Source organism: Miniopterus natalensis, chromosome 2, assembly GCF_054644295.1.
Source record: "Miniopterus natalensis isolate mMinNat1 chromosome 2, mMinNat1.hap1, whole genome shotgun sequence".
NCBI classification, from domain to species: Eukaryota; Metazoa; Chordata; class Mammalia; order Chiroptera; family Miniopteridae; genus Miniopterus; species Miniopterus natalensis.
The window spans coordinates 52250891-52272035 of NC_142082.1; the positions used below are offsets into that span (position 1 = coordinate 52250891).

The 21145-nt window shown below is 38.8% G+C and overlaps 1 protein-coding gene across 3 annotated transcripts in view; it reads right to left on the reverse strand.

Annotated features, from left to right (window-relative positions):
* The window catches only part of LMO7 (LIM domain 7), a 203096-nt gene that overhangs the window by 130523 nt on the left and 51428 nt on the right, over nt 1-21145 (reverse strand). For all 3 annotated transcript variants that reach the window (XM_087814294.1, XM_087814293.1, XM_087814292.1), the window contains exon 2: nt 3193-3263. In XM_087814294.1, coding sequence (XP_087670420.1) covers nt 3193-3263 — 71 coding nt within the window. The remainder of the gene's footprint in view (nt 1-3192; nt 3264-21145) is intronic.

Consider the following 21145-nt stretch of genomic DNA (forward strand, 5'->3'; position numbering starts at 1 on the left):
CTACAGTTTAATGTTCACTTATGTTACTTTTGGGGAACATTCACTTAAAAAATACTAGGTACGAAACAGACTGATTAGACTTATAATGCACCACACCCCAAATTGGTATGATTTCAATTAGGAAACAATCTTAGAATGAGATTTTGGAAGTTGTGAATTAATGTGACTTTTTTTTTTCATTTTTATTGAATTTATTGGGGTGACACTGGTTAACAAAACACGTTTCAGGTGCACAGTTCCACAACACATCATCTGTATACTGTATTGTGTGTTCACCACGCCAAGTCAAGTCTCCTTCCATCACCTTATATCCCCCCATACCTTCTTCCACCTCCCCCCCCCAAACTACCCCGGGCAATCACCACACTGTTGTCTGGGCACATGAGTTTTTTTTCTTTTTTCTTTTTTTTCCTCTTTTTAGCTTATTCCCTCCACCACCACCCCCAGCCCCCCAACCCACCCACCCCCAGCTGTCAGTCTGCTCTCTATCTATGAGTCTGTCTGTTTTGCTTGTTAGTTCATTTTGTTCATTAGATTCCACATATGAGTGAAATCATATCGCACTTGTCATTCTATGACTGGCTTAATTCACTTAGCATAGTGCTCTCCAGGTCAAAAACCAATATATCTCTAAACATTCATCTAAATGTTTGCTATGATCATTAAGGTAGAACTTATATATTTATTCTAACAGAATTGCTTGTGGTCAAAACAGCTTTTCATCAACTCTGGATATTCTCACTGGTAACAGACTGGATACAGTTTTCAGAAATCACCTCAAGTCACTCAGACCCCAGGCTGGTGCATAAATTGCATTTTCAATTAAAAAAAAAACACAAGTGTCACTATCAAGTATGTTTAATGACCTAGTTATGGAAGTAATGCCCCAAAAGGGGGAAATTCCCTAAAAAATGTTTTGAGTAATAGTTATCACTGGAAGTAAATAACCACAAAGTGACCTCTTTGAAAAGATTACCTGTGGGGCTATAAGCTCTCGTATGTCTGAAAACAATTCCACGCCTCATGGGCATACTTCCTACATATACCTACCTAACTTTTATCCTGACGTGTGGGGCTTACAATTGACGTCAAAGTTATTTGGCTGTAGCCTGGCCAGCATGGCTCAGCAGTTGAACATCAACCTACAATCCAGGAGACTGCTGTTTGATTCCCAGTCAGGGCATAAGCCTGGGTTGCAGGCTCGACCCCCAGCAGGGGGTGTGCAGGAGGGAGCTGATCAATGACTCTCTCATCATTGATGTTTCAATCTGTCTATCTCCCTCTCCTTTCCTCTCTCTGAAACCAATAAAGACATTTTTTTTAATTAAAAAAAAAAGTTATTTAGCTGTAAACCACTAAATAGTCTAAACCAGCAATTTTCAACAGATGTGCCACAGCAGTTTTAACTCACGCAATACCTGACTCTAGTCAGGGGCCCTAACCTCTTTCCTTTACATTGTCAAATTTAAAAAATGACAAGAGCCAACACAATAGCCATTTGGTGCAAATGAATCAAAATAATACCTTTTTTTTGTCAAACTGACAAAACATATATTTTTGGTATGATGCAGAATTTTAGTAATTAGTTTATATGTGTCATGAGATGAAAAAGGTTGAAAATCACTTGATCTATACTAATAGCAAAGTAGTTTTCAGATCACATGTGTCTAACAATCATTTTTGTCCCTCTATCTTCTGAACACAACAGAACACATTTAAATCAAACACTTTTCAAATCAAGACAAACTAATTTCCTATCAGCGACCAATTGGGCTGACCATATCACCCACTAAAAGTAGTTTAAACACTATTTGGCAACAACAATTCGGAATGTGACGTCAGAAGAGGTTAAGATACATCCCTGAAACTTTCCTGTGGCCCTTCTTCATATGCCTGTCCTACAACATAGTAGCTGGAACCACATGAAACTGACATTTCTGTAGGTCACAGATGGTTGAGTAGCAACAACTCAATGTAGCTCAACTTAATAATATTGCTCTAAAGAAGTTTAAACACCTATCAACAGAGCCGATGAGGTGAGCTTATTATCTACACAGCCATCTTCCCGTCAACAACCTGTATTTCCACAAAGCTTGATAGTTTATAAAAACCTATTAAGTTCCCTATGTCTTATGGAATTTTGCAACCCTGTGAAGTAGGCAGATTAGATACACTGACCTCCACTTCACAGGTGAGAAAATAAGGCTCAGATGCTAAGTCACTTGCTCAAATGTCCAAAAGTAATGGAACAATGAATGAAACCTATGCCCTTTGACTCCTCTTTGCTGCAAACAACCTTCCTTTAGAAGGATAAGCAACACCATCTAAGTACAAGCGCATGCACTCTCAGTGCTTACCAGTGGACAGATTTCATAAATACCTAGGCAGTAAGTGTCTCGATTGCAATTCTTAAGTGCTTTCAAAAATGTGAGTGCGTACCCAAGTACATTCTTATAATTTATTGGCTCACTTTTGCAACCTGTACCCGCACACCTTCATCCTTACTTCCCTCAGGCCTCCTGCCCCTCACCCCAAAGGTCACACACCCAGCTAGCTGCACTACACACCCACTGAAGAACAAGCCATTACACTAAACATACAGTGTAGGACTCACACCATCAATCAGGGCACAAGACTATTTTACTTAAAGATAACCAAAGCCTGGGATGTGATTCTCAATAATATATTAATTAAATGAATGGCCCATGAGTCAAGCTGATTGTGGTAAAGTAATGACTCCACTTACAACTTAAAAGGAAAATGTGCTACTGCCTAAATTTGTTCTACAATCGTCACTATTTATTGATAAAAGGAAAACATTTTATATGAACTTCTAATGCAGGCAATTCCATACATTAAAATAATCAGAGTAGGTGGCAGCTGGTGCAATGTAATAAGGCTTCCTCCTCAACCACTCACCCCTTCTGGCCCATCAAGCATTAATAGAATCTTTCTTGTTTATTAATTTAAAATAATATATATTTCACCAATGCTATCTTTAGATACAGAGACTGATAATCCCTTCCTACTGTCTGGCACTGTGGGGTGTCAATTTGCAGGGATCAAATCTCACTTGCTACCAAGAAAATATATCTGTGACTATGGTAGCCATGGAGAGGGAAGTAAAGATACTTCATAACACACACACACACCTTTGCTTTTAAATTATTTGTAAATGCTTTAAGTACTTACTCACACAACAGAACACCATTCTCTAGAGAGGCTCGAAAATCCTTTGTTTCAAAATTCTTCGCTGTTACTGCCTGAAAGACAGATTTGGGTATTAATTTTCTTTTAGTCAGGGATAATACACAAGTCAAATTCAGTATCAGATTAATTAATATGCAACTAATGTTATAATTGAAGGATATGCACATATCAAAAGTTGTTCCACGTAAGAAATTCCATGAGGTTCTATGTTACAAAGAGAGAGGTTAATCATTTCAGTATGAAAAAATAGAAACAGAAACAAAATACAATGAGTGTTTTCTGTAATATAACCATTTTGTGGATAATAAAAGTTAGAAGCTAAATTTCTAACATATTTTCTATTAAAAAACCTATGGGCAATCTATTCTACTAAGAGTAATAAAAACAGATTAAGACATAAACTTGAAATACCAACTCTATATGTATAGAATTAATTCCAATACCATCCTTAAATTCCTCAAATTTCATTACAAAGATAAATAGCAGAGGGCATGACTCTCCTTAAATGCATTCATGAAATGGCCTGGATCTGTGTAAAGAGATATTTACTGAAACATCCTATGGAGAAAACTGCTATACCCTGACAAAGGACAGAGAGGGGAGACAGTAAGAATTTTAAGCAGACAATTCCCCATTTAAGGCTCTAACATATGAACAGGCCACTTAAGGTTACTGCCACCAATGTTCTTAGCGCAACTGCTGGAAAAATCTCTATGGAGTCTCTCTCTTGAGGGTAGAGCAGATGGGAGGGAAGGGGGTTCCATAGGGGAGATAATAGCAGAGAAAATAGTGGGAGGGGGAAATGCTCCAAGAAAAATTCTTGGGCCCCCAGCTAAGGGTGTGGGAAGGAGTCACCACCACCTGCCAGCAGGAGCCCTTGTTCCACCTGCCACTTCAGGAGAAAATATAATTTTGGAAACCTGATTTGGAAAGTAATTCATCTTAAATCCTAGGTGAGCCACAGTGCCCCCATTCTTACTCACCAATGCTAGCTTTACCATCCACCTGGAATCCCTGTCTTCTGCATCTTTTCCCCAATGCCCAACACAGTTATAGCTAGACTTACTGTTAAATGACAAAACAACGGGTAATTTTAGAATTAAAGTTAGTTTCTCATAAGTTTGTTCAATAAATATGGACAGGAGCCAAAGCCTGGAGGTGACACACAGAAAGGCAAGAACAAGTAGAAGATCCTTTCCTGTACTCAGTATTGATCTACAGGACGGCTACATTGCTGCATGAATTAAACACCTGCTGAGTGTCTCTGTTGCAGGCACTTAACCTGGATACTGGGTGGAGATCTAAAGAAAAGAAGGCAGCTGTTCCCTCAAGAAGTTCACAGCCACATGAGCAAAACACAAAGTCTAAAAGCACAGTAAAAGCAAACAGAATGAACGGTACATTTTGGAGGAGATAACCTTGAGTGGCCCATGGATTATCCCAGGTAACCTGTGTAGCACAAACTTTCATTTTCCCCAAATAGATACAATACAAACTCAAGATGAGCACTGATCCCAACTAGTGAAAACATAGTAATATCTCATTTATCTGGGAACTCCTATCCAAAGCCAAAAAGCATAGAAAGTCCCAGAAACATTGAAGCACATATGAAAGTCCACTTTCTCTAGTCATAAGGAAGCCACTCAGAACCACCAATACTTAATTGTCCTCCAGTGAAACAATCTAGAAATTATGTTTCCAAATCAAGGTAGATTAGAAGCAGTGGTTTAGAAGAAAAAAGGGCTATGCCCTGAAAACACATGGAGAGAAGTAAAGAGTGACAGTCAACAACACTGGATGGGTCAATCAAGAGGGCAGAGCGTATCAAGTGACAAAATGGAAAGAGAAAGGGCTCAACTCAGGCAAAAGTATATTCAAATCCCAATTTCATTACCTAATAGCTGTGTGATCTTAAGCAAGTTAAATAAACTCTCTGAACTCCAGTTTACTCATCTAAAACAGGGAAAATATCACCTACTTATTAGCTGTAAAGGCCAAGTTGCTGTGTAATCAAATACCTGAGGGTAGTTAACAGGAGTATATGCTTAACTTCATTACATGCATTGACCTTCAAGTTACTCTGACACCACACTCCAATAAATAAATCTCAAAGGAATACCTCTATTCCATATATTCATAATATTAATTAATAAAATAGAAATAATGGACTATATAGAGCTATTCAGAAAGCCCAACTATCCAAAAAGTTCATTTCCCCCCAAAACACTATAGAAAGTCAAACTCATAGATTTCAGACCACTCTCCTTACATATCAAAATATTAATGTACTCTTATACATATATACTGACCAAAGTCTAAACAACACCAGACCCTACTTAACGTTTATAAAGACTATAAAAAGTAAACAAAGATTTTTAAATACATAAAAGCCTATGTTGTAAGGACATGGGAACCTGGCATGCTCTGTACAACACTGAAGGTTATATAAAATGATACCACAATTCCAGAAGGCAATATGTAATATGTATCTGAAGTATTAAGTATGCTTCCTTTCAGACACACTATGCACAGATCTAGGAATTTATACTAAGACAAGACAAGAACCCAAAGCCATAAGTAGAACTGCTTCACAGCATTATGTGTAATAGCAACAGTTACAAACATCCTGAATGCCCAACAAGAAGTTGATTACATTATGATATAACCGGAAAACAGAAAACTACATGAAATTTAAACTCATGTCATGAAAGTAGATTTACTGTAAAGAATCCTTAATATATTAATTATAAAACAATTTATGAAATAATACATGAGTGTGATCCCAATTACTATAAGTATGCATTATATAAATAAATATGAAATAATTATTTCTGAGTGGTAGAATTACAGCTAACTTTAATATCTATTTTTTTGATCACTTATATTCTGTAACAACCACAGGTGTTTCCTGTGTCATAGATACACAAATTAATATATTTTTTTAAAACAACGTTCAAAAGAGGTCAGAATCCATCAGATTTAGGTCAATATTCTGTTTCTCCTATATCCAATGCAGGGGTATAGATCCTTTTTTCTGCCAAGGGCCATTTGGATATTTATAACATCATTGCAGGCCATTCAAAGTTATCAACTTAAAAATTAGCTATGAAAAAAGCTCCTAGATTTATTGAATTTCAAGTCCTGCCTGCGGTTGCCTTGGCAGAGCCAGACCAAATGATTTTGCGGGCCATATATGGCCTGCGCGCCGGATATTCCCCACCCTTGATCTGAAGGATATATAAAGAGGGAGATACCATTTTTTATGTTAGGTAATTTTTCTCATTATGTATAAAAGCCACACAATCCTTAAATTTAATCATCTTTACTATTATCCTTTCACCAGTAGGAAGACTGAGGCTCAGAAAGTTTAACTTTCTAGAAAGTTGCAGAACCATCTACATGCAATAGACACGGAAACCTACAGCATTTTACAAGTACTTAGTGTCTCATCTGCATCAGACACTAAATGTTTCAAAACTAAAAAAAATAAATTGTCTCTGTCTGTATTTAAGAAAGTTGTTTTTTAACCTACATTAGTGTATTTTACCATGTAATATTCCTTCAAAAATAATCCTCCACTATTGAGGGTATAAAATGATAACTAGGCAAATTAAAATGTTCCATTAAGTTTTTTCAATTTTCCTGAATAAAAGAGATTTGTGTCTTAATGCATAATGATTGCACATGTGAAAGAGAGGGAGAGAGAATATGGCACGCTAAACTTCAATAAAATAAAAAATTCCCTTAAAATGTTTTAAGCCCTGGCTGGTGTGGCTTAGTTGGTTGGGTGTCCTCCCTTGCACCAAAGTGTTGCCAGTTCGATTCCCAGTCAGGGCACATGCCCAGGTTGCAGCCCGATCCCCTGTAAGGGATGCACAGGAGGCAGCCAATTGATGTTTCTCTCTTTCTTTCTCTCTCCCTCTCTCTCCCTACCTTCCTCTTTCTCTAAAATCAATTTTAAAAAGCTTTAAAAATGTTTTAAGAGTTTCTCTGGATGTTTTCATGAACATTAAAAAATGTTCATTCCATATATACTAGCTACCCTCAACCTCAGTAAGTCAAAACATCTGATTGTAAAGCGAAATTCTTAATTAGCAACTCATAGGGCCAATAAATGTAAACTCATCTAAGGCCCCTCCTAAGGAACTAAGACAAAAATAGTTTTCCAAAAGTTTTAAATCAAAGAAGAAAGCATAAACTTATAGCAGGACTTTTCCATCTATACCGGCTGTCTGAGCCACGGTCCTTGAGAAACACACCGCATGGCATCTACCACTGCAGGGTGTGGCGAGGTCCGGGCTCCGGAGCCTGGGACTCCCAGCTCTGCCATTCCCTGCCTGTATCTCTGAACAAGATGCTTAACCTCTTAACTTTCCATCTGTGTGATAGACATACCAAGTACCTATCTCACAGAGTTACCCTGAGAATTAAATGAGATAATGCATGCGAAGCAATCAGCACGGGCTGGACTCAGGAGGGGCATTCCCAAGTGTTAGCTAGTACAGTCAGCTGTCACTCTCCATCTGTAGAATGAAGACAGAAGTTTCATCTTAGCAAACGAAGTCTGTGTTGCCAGATGTTATATCTTTCACTTAAAGGAAGAAACTGAGTTACCTCAATCTAAAAATCCACTAGACAACCTTCTATATCCTGGAAACTAAAAATTATAGAGATCTATAAAGGACCTCAAAATATAGTGAAGACAGTTTGTTCCAAAAAAAAAAATTAAAGCATGCTTTAAATTATGAACCCATCCTTATTTTAAGACGAATTCAATATGCTGAACGAAGTTTCAGAATTTTTCAAGAATAAGTGTTTGTCTAGTAGCTCTAATCTAACAATTACTCACTGCATTTATCAATCATTCTGAACCTTACTCACCAGAAAGTTATTTGAGGTGTGACGAGTTTTATGTAATGAGGTCGTGATTCACAGGAACTCAAGACCACGTGTTTCCCATTTGAGTTATCAAAAGTCAACACAAACAGGAGTAATCACTATGTAGTCAAGAGCCACACCTTGCCTTCTGCAAAAACTTGGGTTTTTTTCCTCTTCCATGTCCCTTTCCATATTTTTTAATACAGTTAAATAAAATCTTTACCACCTGAGATGTACATCAGGCCTGCAATAGCACCTCATACTTGTGATTCAGTCCTGGACCCACCTCACTCTACATATTTCTGATAAGTCACTGCCCCATCCCCTAATTTTTAAAGGGAAAGAAATATTTGCCCTACCTACTTCACAGTACACAAATGGTATGTGAAAATATTTGACCCCTCTAAAATAGGAAAGGGAGGGGAGGGGAGGGGAGGGGAGGGGAGGGGAGGGGAGGGGAGGGGAGGGGAGGGGAGGGGAGGGGAGGGGAGGGGAGGGGAGGGGAGGGGAGGGGAGGGGAGGGGAGGGGAGGGGAGTTGGAAAGAAAGTTAAGAAGCTACAGGGCCAAGGACTCTTCCTGTGAAGCTGTAATTAATCTCCCAAGCATATTAAGGGCAGAGCAGTGTGCCAAAAACATACCCTGCACAAACACGGCTGCCAAACCTGTCCTACCACCTGTGGCCTCCAGGGAAGCCCTTGATTTTTAAGCTTTTAAAGGGTATATTTTGTGAAAGAAAATACCTATCCACTAAATATATAGGCAATAAGTGCCAAGTCCACACGTTTCAAAAAAAGCCATTTCGTTTTCTATGAGATGTATTAATTTAATAAACAAATGGGAATTATCTTCACACCCTTTACTCTTTTATTTATGGTTTTATTTTAATCCTCTCACTGGACGAGATTTCCCACCACTATAAGCAGCAAGTTTCTCTAAAGCTGCATCTCTCAGTTCCAGTTCTGACCACATAATCCACATGATTTAAATCCCACACATTCTGGGAACGTCTCAAAGACCACTTCATACCAGACGGGTTATCAGCAAAACACCCACTACTGCAAGTCAGCAGGCACTCATCTTGTTTAAATTTTTCAATTCCTGTTAAGCAGTCATTTTAAAGACATCTAGAATCCCAAAAGCCTCACTACCATAATATTTTTGTTCGAATCACAGTGCAAAACCACAGTGCCCATTTGAGCTTGTTTTAAAAGAGATGTTTGCAGACAAAAACTAGGCTATGAGCTTCCACTAAATATATATAAAGATATTTTTTTTTTAAATAAGATTACTTATTAATTGATTGACCAGCTACTGGATCATGATATTTAAGATACACACATACCATCATCATCATGACAATCATTTATTTCAGCATAAGTAATGCAAAAAAAAAAAAAAAAAGAATATGTATCAGCAGAAGTCACTATGAAACACAGGTACCTGGTCATGAAACAATTCAAAAAAGATGGGACTGCCTTAATTTTCCATTCAAGGAGATACCGGATGTCCCTCTGAATGAAAGAGGCATTGTTTCTGCAGTGAGAAGCCCCAGGCCAGGCAAGGAGATGCCATGCTTTCCAGCCAGTCTTTAGAACTATCAGTGAATTGAAAACACCCTTTCTCCTTTCTTCCATTAAACTTCATTTTTGAAGCAACCATTATTTGATCCCTACGACTCTACAAAACAGGACCAATTTTTATAATGAATTCCGTGAGTTATCTATATCACTCTGATGTAGTATCTCTGGCAGATCTCCTTGGGCACACATGCCAAAAACTTAGAATGCAAGGATTATGGCACACAGTCAACAACACCAAGTAAAAACTAAACGTAATTTAAATAGAAGTGTCTACCTCCTAGCTCTTTCTTTTCCCAGAGTGATATAACTGAAAAAGTTATTCATAATGTTAGAGAAGCCAGTTTCTCCCACAGGAATGGGCTAAAAATATACAATTTAAAAAAAAAGAACTTGGAGTCAGAGAAGCTAAAACAAAAGTATTACACTCTTTCCTTGTGTAATAGACACAAAGTCCCCTAACTTCTCCAGGCCTCAGTGTCCTCAGCTAAAAAACAGGAACCCAGGTTATGACAACCAACACTTACTCTTAAGCACAATTTCTCTTAATCTTCACAGCAACCCCATGTGGTAAGAGCTCTTACCCGTTTATATCTGAGGAAACTGAACTGCAATACAGTTGCTTGAGCTGAGACCTAGGTCAGTGACTAGTTCCCTACATATCAAGTATTGAGCATCAAATGAAAGTGTCTGTGAAAGTACTTCGTGAGCTCTCCAATGGAATGAGCAACCTACTTCCCTATGCTCCTGGCCATCCCAGTCTGCACTGCATAGTCTCAAGGGCAGGGTGTCTTACCCAACCTCTCATGGGCCAACACATCTCTTACACATACTAATCACTTACGTTAAATCTAATTACTCTTCCTATGAATATTTGCACTACGAATATTTAACCAAGGAAAATCAAGACAAAAATAACAAAACTGGTAGTTAAATTTCAGGGGTATGAGGGGAGGGAAGACTGACTGTGTTCTTGTGGAAGGCCCTACCTCAGTTCCTGAAATCACTTTATTAAAGTAGCCTTCTACTGCACAGGACTGAGCTCATCCTAGGTTAGTCCATAGCTCAACAACAAAAACATTCAAGGGTCCCTGGAGGCTGACCAGCATGGCTCAGTGGTTGAGCGTCAACCTATGAACCAGGAGATCACAGTTCGATTCCCGGTCAGGGAACATGCCTGGGTTTCAGGCTCGATCCCCAGGGCATGCAGGAGGCAGCCGATCAATGACTCTCTTATCACTGATGTTTCTGTCTCTCTCCCTCTCCCTTCCTCTCTCTGAAATCAATAAAAACATAAATAAATGAATAAATAAATAAATAAATGGAGCTAAACTTTATAAAAATTTTAAAAAAGAGTCTGTGGAAACATGTCACTCTGTTATATGCCTTTTTGAAAGGTAATATTCTTGGACAAGACCTTCAAAGTTAAGAGCTTGTCACTGCTATTGATTTGCTACATGAAAGTTTTTCCAGACGCATATGTCAAAGTTTAACTTTCCTTTTAAATAATCGGTCTTAATTTTACAGAAGACACTAAGAAAGTGTTCCTCCATTCATTCCAAAATAATGTAATGAAAACTGCTATGCATGTACCGGGCATGGTGTTTGTCCCTAGGAATATAAAAGGTAAGATGCAGTAATTCTCGGAAATTTCTCTTTAAAGGTCTAACCCTGTTTTGAAATGTGTGGTCAAAATGACATTTTAAGCCTAAGCATCTCTCAAAAATGTGGTTAACCCTCTGAATTACAGCATGTTCTTGGTTCACTTATACCATATAATCAGCAAATAGCATTGCTTTAAGCTGCATAATTCTCAGGTCACTGGCCTCTTTTAAAATTTGGCATTTTACTGCATAATATCCCAGAGTATACCAGGACTATGTTTGCCAATACTAATATCACTTGATAGCAAAGCCAAAGCTAACTCACAGTCTTCCAAGACAGTGGTGATCAGAACTGCACAGATCACCGAGTTCTAAATGGAACCCCAGCAGTCTCATAGTGGTCAAAAATCTAAACGTTCTTCCTACACCACTACCCCCTTGAGCCCCTCGTCTCAGCGTCTAGTGTAATTTCATCTCCCGCCTCACCTTCTCTTGGGAAAGGCCTGCAAGTCTTTACACAGCCAAGGAGGAAAAACAAAGACGGCCAAATGCAAAGCTCCCAGCTGTATACCTGGATAATTAAAAGCCAACTGTCTTTATAAGTACTCAAAATTCTCACTCAATCATCATTAGCTCAAATGTCAGCTACACTCATATTTGAGGGGGAGTACAAAAAAAGAAAAAAAAAAACTGGGGTTCAAGCATAACTTCTGGTAACAGAGAAGTGGCCACCTCCTTTACCATTACCAACTTTTAACTTGCAGTCTCAAATTATTTTTACTAAACCACAATTATTAATAAGCCAGAAATGAAAACAACTGGAAAAAACTAAATAAAACTAAGGAAAGAAAGGAAAAATTTGCTCCAGGGTTACAATGTACATGCCAGGTTTCATCTAGATACGAAATCCAACCTGCCCCCTATGAGCAGCCAATTAAGTTCACTGAAAACATTCCACACAAAAATGTGCTCAGGTTTTAAGCTATACTTTGTTAGGTTAACTATCACAAAAACTACTTCTAGAGTGTGAAATAAAACATACATTTTGTCTATCGATACGGGTTCATACTCCAGTGTATGCTGTTGCAGACAACAGGGAAAATATTCCAAGGGAAAACAGTCCAACAAAGGCCTAACCTAGGCATAAATTATTATTTTTTTCTAGATCAAGAAGTCTTAAAATAACTAGCACACAAGGCACACGTAGATGTGAACATCCATTATCAGGCTATTTTAAGTATGGTTCAAATGCTTAACATAATCATGGGTTCTCAAGAGTCAAGAGACGTCATTGTTTTTTGCAGAAATGTCTCACACACATTAGCAAGTCTCAACAATTACCTGCTTATCTCTCTGTGAATTACTGTGAGAGTCATCACTGTGGGAAACATTCATTTTGGGAAATAGTATGTCTATATTACAGGTGAGAGCCTCTATTTATTTTATATGAACTTCAAATTGATAGTTACACACCCCTGGTACCTCAGATATGCTTAACCCTCCAGTGTAAGTTTGGTATTAAGGAATGAAGTTGAGGTGACCTGTAAGGCAGGGGTTCCCTAAGTGACTCTTGATGGATTCCTACTGCAAGCTAGCAATGCAGTCCTCCTGGTACCCTCTCATCAACCTTCCTTCCATTCAACAGTGAATTTCTAGGTAGCAAAGAGAGTTACAATTCCTAAGTACATAACCAAGAGAAACAAAAACCTATACCCACACAAAACTTTGTATATGAATGTTCACAGCAGAATTATTCATAGTAGTCAAAAAATTTTAAAAAAACAAATGTTCATCTGCTGATGAATAAATAGAATATGGTATAACCATGAGCCATAAGATGGAATGAAGTGATGACACACGTTACAACACGGGCGAACCTTAAAAACATGAGGCTAAGTGAAAGAAGCCTGACACAAAAGACCACACATTGCATAACTCCATGTATGTGAAATGCCCAGAATAGGCAAATCCATAGAAACAGAAAGTCGATTTGTGCTTTCCAGGGTTAGGGAAAGAAAAGAATGAGGAGTGACCATTAATGGATACAGAGTTCCTTTCGAGGTGATAAAAATGTTTTGAAATTAGACAGCAGCGATGGTTGCACAACTCTATGAATACACTAAAATCAATGAATCGTACACTTTAAAAGAGTGAGTTGTATGGTATGTGAATTATATCTCAATAAATGTGTTCTAAAAAAATTCAATGAATTTTAAATTTCGAAATGTGTGCATTTTATTCAAATTCAACAAAGATGACTTTTAAAAAGACAGCTGCAAAAGGCCTGCAACAGTATCTCACACCCCATACACAAATGAAGTTCAATATAAGCTATTAAAGTAATTTCCGCACTTGATGTGCCTGCCTCCCTTTAAAAAGTTATATGTCAGCCCCAGTTGGCGTGGCTCAGAGGTTGAGCATCGACCTATGATCCAGAAGATCAAGGTTCGATTCCTGGTCAGGGCAGATGCCCCGGCTGTGGGCTGCATCCCCGGTAGGGGGCGCAGGAGGCAGCCAATCAATGACTCCCATCATTGATGTTTCTCTCTCTCTCTCCCTCTCCCTTCCTCTCCCTGAAATCAATGAAGACTTTTTTTTTTTTTTAAGTTATACATCATTTTATAGGGATAGGTCTAAATTTGGAAAGTGGGATTTCCAGCCCCTCTACCTCACACACAGAAATGTTTTAATATTAAATTATAACATTTCCTTTTATATATTTGCATCTACTTTTGTTTTAAATGTGTCATCTTTGCATTCATATCTAAATAATTCTACAATAGTAAGTTTTCTAAAGTGCGTTTGTGGCCTTTTCTCAAAATCACTTTACTTATATGGTTTCAAAGCAGAAAATACACTTAAGGTGTAACAGAGCTAGCCACAGGGAACAGGCTTACAGCACCTGTTTCCACATCAACTCCTGCTGTAAGTTAATTACAGTCCCAACAACAGAATGGTTAAGAAATCCATTTTCCTAAAACAACTTACAGTAACAAAGTTTCTCCTGGATTCTTTCTAGGGCCTTAATATAAATTTTATTGAATATAATTCAATAAAATTTCCAGTTTATTTATCTCAAAAATGGATATGCTGATGGCTCCACAACACATCTAACTATTAGATTAAAATATTCTTGACTGAGTAATCGTTTTACTTCACTTTAAGGGAATTGTTTGTTTCGAGGCTATGAAAGTTGAAGCACTGAGAGTCATTGTTTTAACACTATTCTGGCATATTGAGACATAAAACAGATATGTGTGTTCTCGGGATAACAGAGGGAGGACCCTGCCCATTGAACGAGTTCATTTTCCCCAAATAAATATTGGTGACGTTGAGAAGTCACCTTCGGAAAGTCTGTGTGACCTCGCTCAAGCAGTGTTGATGGTTCCCTCTGCCCCACCGCACCTTCTACTCATGTCTACCCATGACGTTCACATCACTGAATAGCCACCGTGTGTTCTCATGCATGGCCCCCTACTGGCCTAAGTTCCTAAAGGAGCCATCACAGTTTGCAGGCTGACTCCAACCTGTAGGCCTGTTTTGTTTGGTCCACACAGTCTGTTGAAGTTGGGAAAGAGAGAACAGAGATCTGGATTGCTAGCTTCTCCTTTGAAAAGAAATGCTCTGGCAACACTGGGTGTGCATTACCTAATGGCCACAGCTGCCTGAGTAGGTGACTGGCTGCTCTGAGGCAACACCCTCTCCACAGACTGACAGACCGTCGGCTTCCACCCACCTGCCGGGCCCCAGCAGGCATGTCAGTTTGAAACTAGGGGAGTTTCTACCTTGTGTCCTCAAGGCTTCGCACAACTCCTGCCCTCAGGAAGCACTCTCACTTGCTGAGTCAGAATTTAGTGTAGAAGAATCACCTGCAGTGCTTGTAAACAATACAGGTCCCAGGCCTTTCTCTAAGAGATCCTGATACAAAGGCTAGGCTGACGCTTTGAAGTCCACATCTTCCAGAAGTGCCCTTACTGAGCCCTGCTAAGGAAGGTCTCAGATAAACACTGTTCTACCGTTAGGTATCTAGGGCTCTAAAGAGTCTCAATTTCCTTATAAAGAGAATTTGGACTAAATAATCACCTATCTTCTCACAGTTCTAAATGCTTTGCTTTTTTTTTTTTTTTTATGTTTACTGTTGACAGTATTATAGATGTCCCCATTCCCCCCACCCCTTTGCCCACCTCCTCCTAGCCCCCAGCCCACCCCCTTCCCTTGGTTCTTTATTGGAAGTCTAAGGAAAACAAGCAGAAATCTGTTCCTGTTCTGCTACCACCTGCTGGCATGTTCTTGATATTGCAGAGGGATAAACTGCAGCCCTGCGATGACTGTTCTCTATTTTTAATAGATACAACCAGGTACATCAAAAAATGCAACAAAACAGCTTAAAAATACAACATCAAGCTACATTTGGCAAGACAAAAAAAACAGATACCTTACCATTTTGTTTGTCAACTCTACCTCAATAAAGCTGAATTTTTTTGGAGGGAAAAAAGTAATATAATACCACCAGTCTGTCACAAGAGCTTCTGATGTGTTCCTACAAAACTGTTTTTTTTCTAAATAGATTGCAGACATATCTCTTGAGACTCTCTAAGAAAAAAATCTGCACATTAATACATATAGTCTAATGTTTAACTGTAGATTTTGGAGTCACTACATGGAATGATTTTCTACCATAATAAAGAGTTCCAAGATGGAATAATCTGCATTTTTGGAGAAAGAAAACTCCTGATCAAGAAAATGGTCAGAGGCCAAACATATGTAATTCACCTTGACTGGGTGAGATTTCTAAGATTCCTCTCAATACTCTGGATGATTTCTCTCTCATTCAGTAGAGAGAGCACCAGGGATTCATGAGTCTGGGTTATACATGGATTCTGCTCTCAACCCTAGAACTGTAGTTCAGAGGGAGATAATATGGGCAGAAAGCCAATCATAACACATTGAAAATCTTTGTTTAGGCCAAACCGAGAAGGATCTGGGCAGAGAGCAGTTGGGTGTGACAGAATGAGTAGGAGGCAGGAGAGCATGGGTTAATCTGGAAGGCTTCCCAAAGATGATGACTTCACCCTCCTCGAAACTGTGAAGCTTGACCTACCAACCACTCCCTTCTTCAAACCCTCAGCTCACCTACCTGGTGCTCTTCCTCCACCTTCTAAACTTTGCCCATTTAAGTACAAACTCCAAGCAGGTAGTCCTAAATTTGCAGCTCTGGTCCTTTCCCCAGGCATCCCTCCAGTCTCACATTTACAGCTCACAGTTGAGCATTTCCTCTTGAGCACCCTTACATCACTACAAAGCCAGCAAATAAAACAGACCTCACCCTGTCACCCAAGGCTGAACCGCCACACCTCACTCCTCAATTGAAATCGTGATACTAACATTCTCCCAGCTGCCCAGACTCAGAGCATCGAGTGAACCTTCCTTGTCCCGGCAAATCCATATAATTCTCTCCACCCCAGTTCTAGAATTCTCTTCTAGCAGATGTAACACTTCAATAATGTCCTCCTAATTGCTCCACTTTAATCTTCTGATCTACTCTGCATTTCAATGCCGGTTTATCATTCCTCAAACAGCAAACGAGTTTGTCTCACACAAAAAAACAAACACTGCTCAAAATCTTCCAAAGGTCCACCTGGCCTGTAGAGTAAGGCCTTCCAACCTACCCTCAGGCCATTCAGCCCCGGATTCCACACATGAATCCTCGATTCTACCTCAACACAAGAACTCAATATTCTCCAATACCTTCATCCCTCCATCCTAACAACTGAAACTATGCGTCTCCACTGTGTTCCCCAAACACCACTGCCTCCAAAAGATTCCTTCTCCCTCCACATCTCTGACATGGATTATTCTGAACCACTAATTCAGCACTTACACCACTCTGCCCTAGGTCATCATTATTTGCTCAACTTCTCTTCTGTCCTAGATTGAATCTTTATTGAGGTCAGGAACCTCCATCAAGGGTTTATGCATCTTTCCCTGCCCTTCCCCGCTGTGTAACATGCACAACAAGAAGTGCTTGTGAATAATATTTTTTTAATCTTATTTCACTTCTCCTAAAGGCAAAGGGATTAAAAGAAAAGAGAAACTGTGGCTTGAAGTATACAGAAAAGGTTTTAATTCAGATTCAGAGACTCAATGCGCACAGCTCAGAAATAAGATTCTGACCTTCTAAAAAAACTGTAAGTATGATGCGGTGGAACCAGACTAGGAATCTGCCTGACATTCATAAGAAGACAGTCGCCCTGCCTCTCCAGCCACAATTCAGGAACAAGAATCCCAAGTCAGATGGTACCTACACCGTGGAAAAACCCTCTGAGAGCTCTGGCCGCATATCAGAGACCTAACTAATGTCAAGGGGAAAGGAAACCCTGAAAACCAGCATTAATGAATATTTTCCTCCCCTAACAGAGCACAAAGTCAGTTATCACACATCCTGGCACAGAGAATAGAGTCAGAAGACAGAAAAGCTGGAGGAAAGGAATAGCAGATTCAGTAGAGGAAGGAGGGGGACCTGGGAGTGCCACATGAAATAATCATCACCGAGCCTGAGGCAGAGCCAGATGGCAGCCACGGACCATGGGCCTCACACAGGTGACATGAAATTTTGATGAATTCTTTAATGGCCACACAATGAAAGCCCATATTCCAGAAACAGGCTAATAATAGAACAAATGTCACTGCTACACAAAAAGACTTAAAATTGCCTTCTTTATTTACTCATGGTACACTTTTCAGAATTAAAGAGCTTTCACTGATGAGAATGATGACAGTTCATGTCCTGAATACCAATGTTACTTTTTTGAACCCTAAGCTGATGCTCCAGCCTCTGTACTAACTGAATTACCACAGCCACCCACACACCTGACCCAAAGTGACTGCTACAGTCATGGACTAGGGAGAACCAAGCATACTTCCCAGCATCTCAATGTGAGAAATCAAGCAGAGTTACAGCTTTTATAACAAGAAATTCTTTTTCTTTTAATCAAGGCACATTCTTTGTCTTTATTGTTATTTTTATTTTTTAATTAAATGTATTAGGATGACATTTGTCAACAAAATACAATTCAGGCATGCAATTCTATGATACATCATCTGCATACTGTATTGTGTGTTCACCACCCCAAGTCAAGTCTCCTTTCCTCACCATTTATCCCCCTTCACCCTCTTCCACCTCCCCCCACACCCCTTTCCCTCTGGTAATCACCATATCGCTGTCTGTGTCTATGACTTTAGTTTTTGTGTTTTCGGAGCTTTGCTTAATCCCTTCACCTTTTTCACCCAGACCTGCAACATCCTTCCCCTCTGACAGCAGTTAGTCTATTCTCTGCATCTATAAGTCTGTTTGTATTTTCTTTGTTAGTTTATTTTGTTCATTAGAGACCACACATAAGTGAAATCATATGGTACCTGTCTTTCTCTGACCGGCTTATTTCACTTAGCATAATGCTCTCCAGGTCCATCCAAGCTGTCACAAAATGTAAGTTTTATGGCAGAGTAGTATTCCGTTGTGTAAATGTACTACCACTTTTTTATCCACTCATCTACTGATGGGCACTTGGGCTGCTTCCAAATCTTGGCTGTTGTAAATAAGGCTGTAACGAACATAGGGGTGCCTATATAATTTTGATTTAGTGTTTCGCTTTTCTTTGGATATAGTCTCAGAAGTGGAATCACTGGGTCATAAAGCAGCGCCATTTTTAATTTTTTGAGGTGATCCCATGCTGCCTTTCACAGTGGCTGCACCAATTTGCATTCCCACCAAAAGTGAACTGCGGTGCCCTTTTCTCCACACCCTCGCCAGCACTTGTTTGTTGATTTATTGATGGCAGCCATTCTGACAGGTGTGAGGTGATATGGCACTATGGTTTTAATTTGCATCTCTCTGATGATTAGTGACATGGAGCATGTTGTCATATGTCTATTGGCCATCTGTATGTCCTCTTTGAAGAAATGTCTGTTCAGATCCTTTGCACATTCTTTAATTGGGTTGTTTGGTTTTTGGTGTTGAGTTTTATAAGTTCTTTACAAATTTTGAATATTAACTCCTTATCAGGTGTGTCACTGGCAAATATGTTCTCCCATTCTGTGGGCTGTCTTCATTTTGTTGATGGTTTTGTTTGCTGTATAAAAACTTTTTAGTTTGATGTAATCCATTTGCTTATTTTTTCTTTTGTTTCCCTTGCCCAAGGAGATATATCAGGAAAAATATTGCTAAGGTAGATGTCTGAGATTTTACTGCCTATGTTTTCTTCTACGATTTTTATACTTTCAATTCTAACATATAAGTCTTCAATCCATTTCGAGGTTATGCTTGTGTATGGTGTAAGAAGGTGGTCTAGTTTCATTTTTTTGCACATATCCGTCCGATTTTCCCAACATCTCTTATCGAATAGACTATCTTTACCCCACTATATGTTTCTGCATTCTGTCAAATATTAGTTGACCATAAAGGTGTGGGTTTATTTCTGGGCTCTCTATTCCGTTCTATTTACCTATATGTCTGTTTTTATGCCAGTACCATGCTGTTTTGATTATTATAGCCTTGCAGTATAGTTTGATATCAGGTAGCATGATTCCTCCAAGTTTTTTGTTCTTTCTCAAAATTGAGGTGGCTATTTAGGGTTGTTTTTGTTCCACATAAATTTTTGGAATATTTGTTCTAATTCTGTGAAATACTCCATTGGTATCTTGATAGGAATTGGATTGAATCTATAGATTGTTTTGGCGAGTATGGGCATGTTAATTATGCTAATTCTTCCTGTCTATGAACATGGTATATGCTTCCACTTATTTGTGTCTTCTTTAATTTCTTTCTTCAGTGCCTTATAGTTTTCTGAGTAAAGGTCTTTTATATCCTTGGTTACATTTATTCCAAGGTATTTTTTATGCAATTGTAAATGGAATTGTTTCTTAGTTTCCCTTTCTGATAGTTCATCATTGGTGTATAAAAATGCTACTTATTTCTGGTTATTTATTTTGTACCCTACTACTTTTTACTGAATTCACTTATCAGCTCTAGGAGTTTTTTGGTGGAATTTTTTGGGTTCTCTATATACGGCATCATGTCTTCTGCAAATAATGACAGTTTTACTTTATCCTTTCCAATCTGGATGCCTCTCTTTCTTCTTCTCGACTGACCACTGTGACAAGGGGTTCCAGTACTCTGCTGAATAAGAGTGTCTAAAGTGGACACCCCTGTCTTGTTCCTGATCTTAAAGGAAACACTTTTAGTTTTTGCCCACTGAGTATGACGCTGACTGTGGGTTTGTCATATATGGCCTTTATTACACTGAGGTATGCTCCCTCCATTCCCACTGTGCCAAGAGTTTTTATCATAAATGGGTGCTGGATTTTATCCAATTTTTTTTTTTTTACATCTATTGATATGATCATGTGGTTTTTATCCTTCAATTTGTTTATGTGATGTATCACGCTTATTGTTTCGTGGATATTGTACTAACCTTGCATCCCTGGAGTAAATTTCACTTGATCATGGTGCATGATCTTTTTAATGAATTACTAGATCCCGTCTGCTAATATTTTGTTCAGGATTTTAGCATCAATGTGCATTATGGATGCTGGCCTATAATTTTCTTTTTTTGTAGTGTTTTTAATCTGGCTTTGGAATTAGGATAATGCTTGCCTGGTAAAATGAGCTTGGTAGTCTTCCCTCTTCTTGAATTTTTTGGAATAGTTTGAAAAGCATAGGTGTTAATTCTTCCCTAAATGTCTGGTAAAATTCACCTGTGAAGCTATCCAGTCCAGGACTTTTGTTTGTTGGGAGTTTTTTTATTACTCCTTCAATTTCATTCGTTGTAATCTGTCTATTCAGATTTTCTGATTCTTCCTGTCTCAGTTGGAAGATT